Raw genomic sequence first — 10,709 nt, 5'->3', positions numbered from 1 at the left:
TCCACAACCTTCCTTGCAGATCATATCATGGAATGAGCTAACGAGGACCATCGAAATAACTCGCAACAAAGTTGAATTATTTGAATCTAACAATACTTTAAATTTTCACCACAGGTGTCTTTTTCCTTCACCACTTTACAGAGTGGAATTTGACGACATATGATTCCAGGGGACAAATGTATACATACTGTACACCATGAAATAGACTGATACGTAAGAGTAGAATATCACTGATAGCTCTATAAAATAGAGAGAAAGGATTGTTCTAATCATCGAATTCAGTTGATTGCATCATCTGTTTATTTGGGTAGAAAATTCTAAGTTTTTTTGCTAAGTTTTGAGAGAGTGGATTAATGGCAGCGACTGACAGAGTAGGAAGGAGGATCATGGTAGCTGTAGATGAGAGCGAAGAAAGCATGTATGCGTTGCAGTGGGCTGTTGAGAATCTCCTTAAAGAAAAAGACCATCAACAGATTATCGTTATGCATGCAGAGTCCCCAACTGTGTCCAAATTTGCATTTGCAGGCCATGGTATTATTTCTACAACTTTTTCTATAATTATATTGTATCTTGTTTTTAAATTTAATTGTGTAAAATTTATTTATATCAACGTGTTTTGAATCACACTTTATGTTCTATCATCAGAATGAGAAAGCTGTAGAAGGAATGTCATACTCTCATTTTTTTTAATATAACTTTTTGTTTCTGCAGCTGCTGCTGTTGCCGGTCATCACGTGTTGGATATAGCTGGAAGAGGTGGAAACCACATCACACAGAGAGTATTATCTCGTGCAAAAGATATTTGTGACAAACACTCTGTAAGTTTTCTGTTTGTAACTGTCTGAGAGGGCGTGAGTGATCATTAAAACGGTTGATAAGTAAGAGGTATTTTCTATAGTGTGTCAAGTTATGATATTAATATAATGATTCAATTGTTTAGTTTTGAAGCTGAATTCATTTAGTAAATCATATATGACAGATAAGTAAGAGCTATTTTCTGTAGCATGTTAAATCATGATATAAAGAGGTGAAAATCATATCACACACAATATTATCTCATACAAAAGATATTTCTGACAATCATGTGTAAGTTTTCTATTTTTGGGCCAGCAGTTTACTTTTTTGAAAGAGTGTGAGTAGTCATTAGAATGGCTGATAGGATAGCAAGATTCAATTGTATAGTTTTTGACATATGGCTGACAAGTAGGAGGTATTTTGTGTCAAGTTATGATATTAAGAAGATTCAACTGTCTAAGTTTTTAATCAGATTTATTTATTGACTCATATTATATGAGTAGTGGTTTGCGCAAACCTATCTCACATGAGAATGATTCACTTAATCAAACTCATTCAATGATTCTTATTTCTTGAGTAGTGGTTTGTGCAAACCCATCTGTCATGAGAATAAATGATCTAGTTAGTATTCATTGCATCTAAATGATGTTAGATGTTAGAATGAGAAACATCAGAACTTCTTTGTAATATTACTATAACTCAAACATATATAACCATAGAGTTTCTGCAATGGAATTGCAGGTGAGCGTGGAAATTAAGGTGATGACAGGAGAACCAAAGTATGCAATCTGTGAGGCGGCTACCGCACTTAAAACTGATCTTGTAGTTGTTGGAACTCATGGTCATGGAGCTGTTAAGAGGTGAAATTGGCTTTCAAAAACTTTGATCATAGTGATCATAGTGATTATAATTTTCTTATGTTTGTACTGAAATTGTGATTGGTTGGCGTTGGTGTTGGTGCAGGGCTGTGTCAGGAAGTGTGAGCGAGCACTGCACACGCCATTGCAAGTGCCCTGTGCTGGTCGTCAAGAAACCTCACCACTGAGCTCATCTAGAGCTATGAAGAATTAAAATGATTCGTTTCTTATGAGACTTTTATTTTAATTGGTATTTCATGCTTTTATAATGGCATATATTCTTATGCAAAATAAGTGGGCCTTTGGGATAGCGTGAGGAATATCAGACAACATGAGTTGGATCTGTCATGCATGGACTATCCCCAGCTATCTTCATTGTACTTACATATTATGGCTAATAAAGTCCTTTATATTCTTTTTCTCTTTTCCTTGTGAATAATTTTATGTAAATTCGTTCTCCATATGCATTTAAAACGTATTCGTGCCAGTTTGTATGGTGGAATTTTAATATTGTTATATTGCTGGCTATTACAAGACAATATGTATGTTGGATTATAGTTTGAATGGAAAATAATTATTTTGTTACGAGTTAAAATTGATTAATATTTATTTTATTTAAGTTATGAGTTAAAGTTTATTTTTGTATAGAATCAAGGGTCTTTTATTATATAAGACGATCTTTGGTAGATTCTTTGTGAATCATTCAATCTCACCAATAAATAAATAAATTCTTTACAAATCAATAAAAATCTAAAAAATACTTATTATAATATATTCTCAAACTTAATTATATTTTATGAACAATACACTTAAGAATATATTATCTTAAATTGTATTGAAGAGTAATAATGATTCTTTTTATAGGGTATATTAAAATGATCCAAATAAAGATGATATATGAATCCCTAATAGATTTTTAATTGTTAATGTCAACACTACATTTAATGTTCATAAAACTTGTATTCATCTAAAAAGATCAAATATAAATAACAAAAAACAAAATTTAGATTACAAAAGAAATCTTTGAAATGGAAAATTAAGTTTGACCAAATCATTAAATGTAAAGAAAGAACGTATAGAATTAATGAAGGCATTTGTAAAAGCTTAATCAATGTTATGTGTTTGATAATAATAGATTATAATATCATATTTTAAATTAAACAAATTTTTAATAGGTTATTATATTTTTTTATACCTACTTCTTGCAATTGAGAAAAGTAGATGTGATAGATTTCTTGTTTCTTGTAAAGAAAGTTAAAAGGCTATTCCATTATCCTTTACATATCTGCATTAAATTCTATGAATACTCTATTAAAAATATTGATCCAAAGTAGTATAGATTTAATTTCTAGATAAATTATTCTTTATTTATTTTTTGTATGTAATAAAAAATGAAAGCTAAAAGTAATGGATTTTCTATTTTGTCTCGAGTGTATATTTGAAGAATAAGGAGAATGAAGAATTGATATCTTTTACTTTCTTTAAATTCATGTCTTTATTGAGTTTGTATAATTATGGGAAATGGTTTAAGGGCATTTATCACATAACATTGTAATCATTTTTATTGAGAATAATAAAATTTTAACATAGATATATTGTTGGAAATTTTCTTAATTTTATACATAATTAAATATTATCATTTAATGAAACCTAAATACATAATTTTAATGAATAAGATACATATTAAAAAAATTGAACCCAAATTAATTTTTTTTTAATAAATTGGTACAAATTAACTTTTAATTTGTGTGATGAAAATCTAATAATAAACTTCACGTATAAAAATGAATCTTGTTCAAATACTCAACATAAATTAATGTGTGAAGATGAATCTTGTAAATTGAATGCTAATGTAAATATATTGAAAAAACAAAATAAAAATGATGCTCATATATTGAGTAGAAAGAAAGCAACATGTAAAAGTAGCCTTAACAATTGCATGTATACAAATTACTTAGGCTAAATTCAAGAGTCTCAAAATTTAAAAAATTGCATAACAAGTAATTATAAGTTTTTAAAGGTTCTATAATATATATATATAAATGATTTTTGAATCAAGACTAATTTTTTTCGTCATTATCAATAAAAATGACACATTTTATTATTTTTTAATCATAAACTTTTAAATTATAGTAGAATTATTTTTATTACAAATATTTATCTAATGTTCCACTTGCTCCAATAAATGATAATATTAAAGATGGATGAATACCAATATTTATCTAATGTCCCACTTGCTCCAATAAATGATAATATTAAAGACAAATGAATATTCTTTAAAAAGGTAAAAAGTGAAATGTTATAAATAAAATTAATCAATATAAATTCAAATATATTAACTTGGAAACCATATGTAGAGGGAACCTATTTTAGTAGCAACAAATTCATGTCTATCTTAATGTAAATAGTTAAAATAACATATATAAATAATGGATAAACTAGCTAGTCACCTAATATTTGTATCCAATATGTGATCTATGCTATGAAGAATTTTTACACCTTCCAAAACATTGATTAAAAATCTCTTTATATTTTTTTTAAGAGGAGAAGCCTCCTTGGCCAAGGATTTTGTGATCAAGAATAGCTTGAAACTAGCCAATTCCGTGTCTTACTTTTGAATTTAAGCCTCAGGAACTTGAAGTACAAAGTGGTCCATCTCAAGAGAATCATGGGGTGATCACATTAATATATAATTTTAAAGGTAGGATTAGGATCTAAAAAAGATCACGGTGCTTGACTTCATGAGGTGAGCATGTTAATTAACTCAAGCTCAAAATCAGAGCTATCTAAAGTATGGGAAACCATAGTTTGATAACTTCTTTTAACAAGAATCTCAAATTCATCTAGCACTAGGTCTAGAAACTTATAAGAACACAAAATTATTAGAGAATGTGTATGCTCCTAGAGATAATGATAAATAGAAGAAAGTTATAAAATGAAGGATATGTTGATAAATTTCAAAAGAAAGTATTTCAAATTTTTTTATTTTTAAACTAATTTTATACAAACACTATCTAATGTAAGCAATGAAACCATGGAAGTAAGAAACTAACTAATCAAAGGTAGCAAGATATACAATTAAATAAAAATGATTACAAGTGTAAGGTAAGCTAGGTTCACCAAAATTATGTTGAGGGAAAAGTGATCCTAAACTAGCATGTGCATTAAAGCCTAGGTAAATCCTAAACATATTTCACTAGATGACTATCTCTAGTGAGTGATTTACAAAGTAAGTCATCTACATAATCTTCCATTAGTGTATGCATGAAATCATGAAAGATAGTAGTCATAGCCCTTTGATAGGTTGGTCCAACATTTTTTAGGCCGAAGGGAATTACATTCCAACAATAGGTTCCCCATGCACATGTGAAAGTTGTTTTAGGCTGATCTTTAGGAGCAATTCTAATTTGATTGTATCCAAAAAATGCATCCATTAGGGACATCATTTCATAACCAGTAGTCAAGTCCATAATTATATCAATGTTTGGCAAAGGAAAGCCATCTTTTGGACAAGCTTTGTTTAAATCTTGAAAATCAGTGTAAATTCTTATGCACCCAATGGGTTTGCTCATGGGAACCAAGTTAGCTATCAATTCTACATAATCAATAGGCCTAATGAAGCCAACATCTAGTAATTCATTAACTCAACTTTCATAAGTAATGCAATTTGTGGATGTATTTTTCTTAATTTTTGTTTGACTAGTTTTGCATCTGGTTGCAATGGCAAATGATGAAGTACCAAGTCTGAATCTAGTCCTAACATATATGCATAGAACCATGCAAATTTGATTTTTCTTTGTAGAAAGAATGATATGAATTTTGTCTTTTCTTGTTCTGAAAATGAAGCTACAAAGTGAATGACCTTAAAATTATAATGATGTTCCCAAGTTTATTTCTTCTATCATCTCCACCAAGAGAGGAGATTTCATATGTTATACCAAGGGTTTGTCCATTCTTCTATCCTTGGGCAACTTAGAAAGGTTTTCACCCTCAAAGGAGGAGCTAGGGTCCCAAAAATCTAAAATCCAAGCTCTATGACAAGTTTGTTGTAGAAGGGGAGTGTTGACACATTTTTCCTCAATAGGTAGGTCACTTGGATCAATGAAAATGTCATTTAGGGCATAAGAGCTAGAGGAAGAATAATCTCCTTCCCATTCATTGCAATCAATTTCTCTAAGGTGTCCCCTAGGTGTCTTTTCATCGTTAAGAGTATATCATATTTTACATGAGGTTAACTTGGCATTGAAGGGACTGATTCGTAACGACTTAAATCCGAATCCTCTGGTGTGACATTGTTCTCTTGGTAGGAAAAGTTCTATAATTCCTTTTTTTTTGTGCCAAGACCATTATGTTCGTCATAACCTTTTTTCTGCATGATAGTGAATCCTTTACCATAATTTTCCACAAGAAAAGTTGTATAGGTGGAAGATCTTCCTCATCTTTGTAGAGCCACTTGGATACATCTTCTTCAATATTTTCTTCATTATGGTCTCCCCATTTTGTGAAAGAGGTAGGAGGTTGATATTGAATTATGACTTTGGGTTCCTCATGCACCAGATGTGGCTTTCAATAGGATTTAGGAGAAGTGGGTAATTTTCCAATGTGGAATGTCTGTGGCATAGTGTATTCTCTACATCCCTGATCTTCAACTTTTAGTTTTCCTTTGGGCAATCTAGCCAATGTTTGAGGATCTATGTTTCGAGAAGTATCATTAGATGACAAACCTTCTCTATTTACAAGCACTTGTTGTTCAAAAGTTCCTTTTATGTTTGCACAGAATTGAAAAGGATTTGGATCACCAGGGATGGTGATCTTTGTTCCATTGTATGGGAATTTTATGCATTGGTGGCATGTATATGGCATTGCTTTCATGGCATGTAGAGTCCATTATATTTAAATTCTTTCAATGTAGATTGACAATGTTTTATTCTATTTTAGATAAATGTGTTGCATATTTCTTTGGAGCTTGTTAGAATGACAAGGTAGGGTATTGCACCATTGGTGAGAGTTGTTGAATTAATTATTGAGTGAGTCTCACCTCTTGAGAACTCTCAAAAGTGATAAATATTTTAGTTGTTCTACCAATTTATTAATTCTTCCACTATGAAATATAATTTTTAAAAATAAAACTTCTAAATATAATATAGATGAAGAAATAATTTGATCAATTTAAATACTTCATGGGCATACATATGGAATACATACAATTAATTTTATACATTTTTCAATGGTCAACCGATCAGTAATAATTTTATGAATACAATAATACAACACATTACCTGAATATCAATCATAATGATAACATCTTGATGAGACAACTTTATCTTTTGATAAATTACATTCTTTATTTTCTACTATTTATATTTTTACATCCAATTATCATTTTAATACTTCTATGTTGTGTTACATTAAAAAAAATTCTATTTTTTTAATCATTTCCTATATAATAATCTAAATATTAATAATAAATTAATTTTTTCATTACAATACAAAAAATTCTAATTTTAAGATTAAGAAGAGTCTAGTCAACAAAACGAACCATGCCGTAAGGGTGAAGGACAACGACGTAGATATGTGTCGTGAAAGTTATTCACAAAGCGACCTTACCAACTAAAGCAATGCCACCTATTTTGATTCGTAAAATGCAAATTCAGTAAAGGCAAACGAAGGAATACTCAGATATGTCTTATACGCATTACTTTTGTGATTAAAACAAGATGAAATAGCAATTCCCGTCTAAAAGTAAAGACAAGACAACGTACCAAATATTCCAAATAGTTATTCTACCTTATCTAAAGGTTACTACTCTCTGTCGGAAAGGAACATATCAAAAAATATCTTGAAAAGACCAAATTCTTATAGCCCCTGGTTTTAGATAAGTTCGTATATAAGTGATTCCCACATTTCTAAATATGATAAAATATCATCATATTCTGATATGATAAGGGATGGGTGGTTATCTTCATATCAAGAAAAGGAAACAATTCTATTAGAATGGTCCCCAATTATCCACCAATAAAGGGTTAATGGGTGTTAATTAAGAATCTATAAACATATGTAATTGACATTTATCAAATGTAAATAGAAATCGGCAATACATAGATATAAGTATCCCTGTCTTTATATAGTCGATTACAATGATTTGAGTAAGCATTCATCCAAATCATAAGTCTGTTTCGGTTAAATAGTCACATACATGGAGATCTAATCCAGCATATTCATCGAAGGATTGAACCTGACCCAAATGCACCTCTATAAATTTGAACCTTGTGAATGACCTCTATTTTTACTCTTAAATCTTTAAAACATTGGACACACCATTACAAATTCACGATAATATAATATTAAGTTATTCTTCAACAGCTTAATATTTATTACACATACTAATAATTCAAACATATGTAAACACTAAATTCTTAATTTAAGGATTTACTTTTTTCAAGCCTAACTTTGATCTATACATTTAAAGCCTATATTTAATGAAGGGTCGTTGTAGGATACCTATATTCCTGAGTGATGTTTGTTTCTGGTTTCATTGAAATTCCTCAAAGAGAATAAATGCTGTAAAGGTTGCACCGTACAAGATTCCACAACAAAGCAGTATAAAATAAGCCCATGGGTCTGCTCTAATCATCAGTCACATTCTATTTCATTGTTTCTTGAGATTCAGATTCTAAGTTGTTTTGGGATTTTGAGAGAGGTGATCAATGGCAGGGAGTGAAAGAGTAGGAAGGAGAATCATGGTTGCTGTAAATGAGAGCGAGGAAAGCATGTATGCATTGCAGTGGGCTCTTGACAATGTTCTCAATCAACAAGATAACGAACAGATTATTGTTATGCATGCGGAGGCCCCAGCTGCATCCAAAATTGCAATAGCAGGCCATGGTAACATTCCCACTGTTTGATTTGTTGAAGTTGATGTTGGAAAATTCAATATAGTTTTAACAGTTTCTTCTTGCAGGTGCTACATCTGCAGGGCATCATGTGATGGAAATAGCTGAAAGAAATGAAAATCTCATCACAGAAAGAGTATTGTCCCATGCAAGAGAGATATGTGGAAAGCGTAATGTAAGTGTTTTTTTTGCTTAAACAATATATTTTAAGTTTTGTTTGTTTAAATAGTTTTGATTTGTTTAGATGATATATTCAAAATTGTATTAGTTTTTGAGTAGAGTCTATTTATTTGCACGATTTCAGATGAGTCATTTAGAGTCCATCTATTTGTTTAGATGGCTCATCTGAAATCATACCAGTTTCTATTTATTGTAGGTAAAGGCTTTTTCAACAGTATTAGTGCATTTTCACTTAAACAATACAGTCTAAGCTTTGACTTATTTAGATAACTCATTTGAAATCACAATAGCTTTAACTTGTTTAGACGATAAATCTGAAATTGCACTAGCTTCTTTAGTAGGGTTCATCTATTTGTTTGATTTCAGATGAACCATTTAGAGTCCATTTATATATTTAGATGGCTCATCTGAAATTGCACCAGCTTCTATTTGTTTGGTTAGATGGTTCATTTGAAATCCCACTAACTTTTTTAGTAGAATCCATCTATTTATCTGATTTCAAATAAATTTTTTAAACAAATAAAAAATTAGAATATACTGTTCAAATTTGTCTCGTATTTGTAATCAGTTTTTGAGAGCATTGGCTATGCAGGTGAACATTGAAGTTAAGGTGATGACAGGAGAAAGACAATATGCAATCTGTGAGGCAGCTAATGAACTCAAAGTAGATCTTGTGGTCGTTGGAAGTCATGGGCATGGAGCAATGAAGAGGTGATCTATATGGAATGGCTTAAATCACACACACTAAGCTTATATTTCTAGGCTTAAAAGTGTTAACCATTCAGAGTTGATTAACATTTTTTAGGGTTAATATGTTGCTTAAGATGTGTGGTCACACTAAGAATATACTTTTAGACTTAAAAATGTTAAACATTTAGAATTGACTGACATTCTCTAAGCTTAATATATTATTTAAGACTGACGAATTTATATTACATAGTTGGATATCAGTAGTGTATATAGTTGCAGTGCAATTAATTAAGTGGTTAAATGGTAATGGGTTATGCAGAGCTGTTCAAGGCAGTGTGAGTGAGTACTGCACACGCAATTGTAAGTGCCCTGTGGTGACCGTGAAGAAACCTCACACCTGAACTGAAGAAAGATATTGTGGAACTTATGTTTCCATGGAGTTTATATTAGCATGAATATAAACATATATGAGTATTGTACGCCCATTTAGTGGCTTTTGGTTTGGATAAACATGAATGGACTTTGTCATACAGAGTCGAGAGCATCTTCTATGCATATATTATATAATATAAGGCTTCGTGCTTATTACCTACTTTGCCTTCTCGTTTCCATAAATATGTGTTTTTCTCATTTACTTTATAATAAAGGAATAAGGGGATTCTTTCTTTTAGATATGTTTATTTGTACTATTCTGGTTTCTTTTAGTTTTCTATAGAGAAAAAACTTTGGGAGTTTTTTTTTTTTTTTTTTTTAATCATGATTCTTGTCCTTTAAGAAACTCTAAATTCAAAACATAACCTATTTTTTTGATTTAAATTAAAAAATTAATTCTTAAAAGATAGTAATCATTTAAAACTATCATAATATTATGAAATCTAAAATACTATTTTTTTTATATGTTATTTTATGTTTTGCATCTAAAAAAGAGTCATTTGTTTTTATTTCTTAAAAAAAAATTGACATCGTAATGTATAATGGTGTTAATGCATTAAAGACTTGGGTGTAGAATTTTTTCAATTAAATTGTTTATATCAATGTTTTAGAAATATACATAAATGAAAGTTTAAATGATAATAATAATAATATTTTAAAAAAAATATTATCACATTTTAGAAAATGGTTTTTTTATTTATTTACTATATAATTGAAAAGAAATGTATAAATTAATTAAATTGCAAGAAGAAATCAATTTACTTTAGAATAAGAGTTAATATTGATGTTGTAATCAACATATTTTAATAGATTGATAAATTATGTTTTGTATTGAGTGACTATTGAGTATCTTTCTAAAGAA

At 29.8% G+C, this 10,709-nt stretch overlaps 1 protein-coding gene across 1 annotated transcript; it reads left to right on the top strand.

The window, feature by feature from the left end:
- The first annotated feature begins 256 nt into the window (after positions 1 to 256).
- Positions 257 to 9,998, top strand: LOC131060540 (universal stress protein PHOS34). Its single transcript, XM_057993790.2, has 8 exons — positions 257 to 531; positions 712 to 818; positions 1,537 to 1,655; positions 1,759 to 1,837; positions 8,360 to 8,537; positions 8,614 to 8,720; positions 9,318 to 9,436; positions 9,735 to 9,998. Exons 1-8 carry the CDS (start codon positions 354 to 356, stop codon positions 9,814 to 9,816), a joined length of 969 nt encoding a protein of 322 aa, XP_057849773.2. The 5' UTR covers positions 257 to 353; the 3' UTR covers positions 9,817 to 9,998.
- Positions 9,999 to 10,709: the final 711 nt, after the last annotated feature.

Source organism: Cryptomeria japonica, chromosome 2, assembly GCF_030272615.1.
Source record: "Cryptomeria japonica chromosome 2, Sugi_1.0, whole genome shotgun sequence".
Lineage (NCBI taxonomy): Eukaryota > Viridiplantae > Streptophyta > Pinopsida > Cupressales > Cupressaceae > Cryptomeria > Cryptomeria japonica.
This window is presented reverse-complemented; position numbering and strand designations above follow the sequence as displayed.

Bases quoted from the DNA above. Each gene is read 5' to 3' on its own strand.
- LOC131060540 (XM_057993790.2), top strand. From the start codon at position 354: ATGGCAGCGACTGACAGAGTAGGAAGGAGGATCATGGTAGCTGTAGAT. The intron at 819-1,536 runs GTAAGTTTTCTG...ATGGAATTGCAG, and splicing joins ATATTTGTGACAAACACTCT to GTGAGCGTGGAAATTAAGGT. The intron at 8,538-8,613 runs GTAACATTCCCA...TTCTTCTTGCAG, and splicing joins AATTGCAATAGCAGGCCATG to GTGCTACATCTGCAGGGCAT.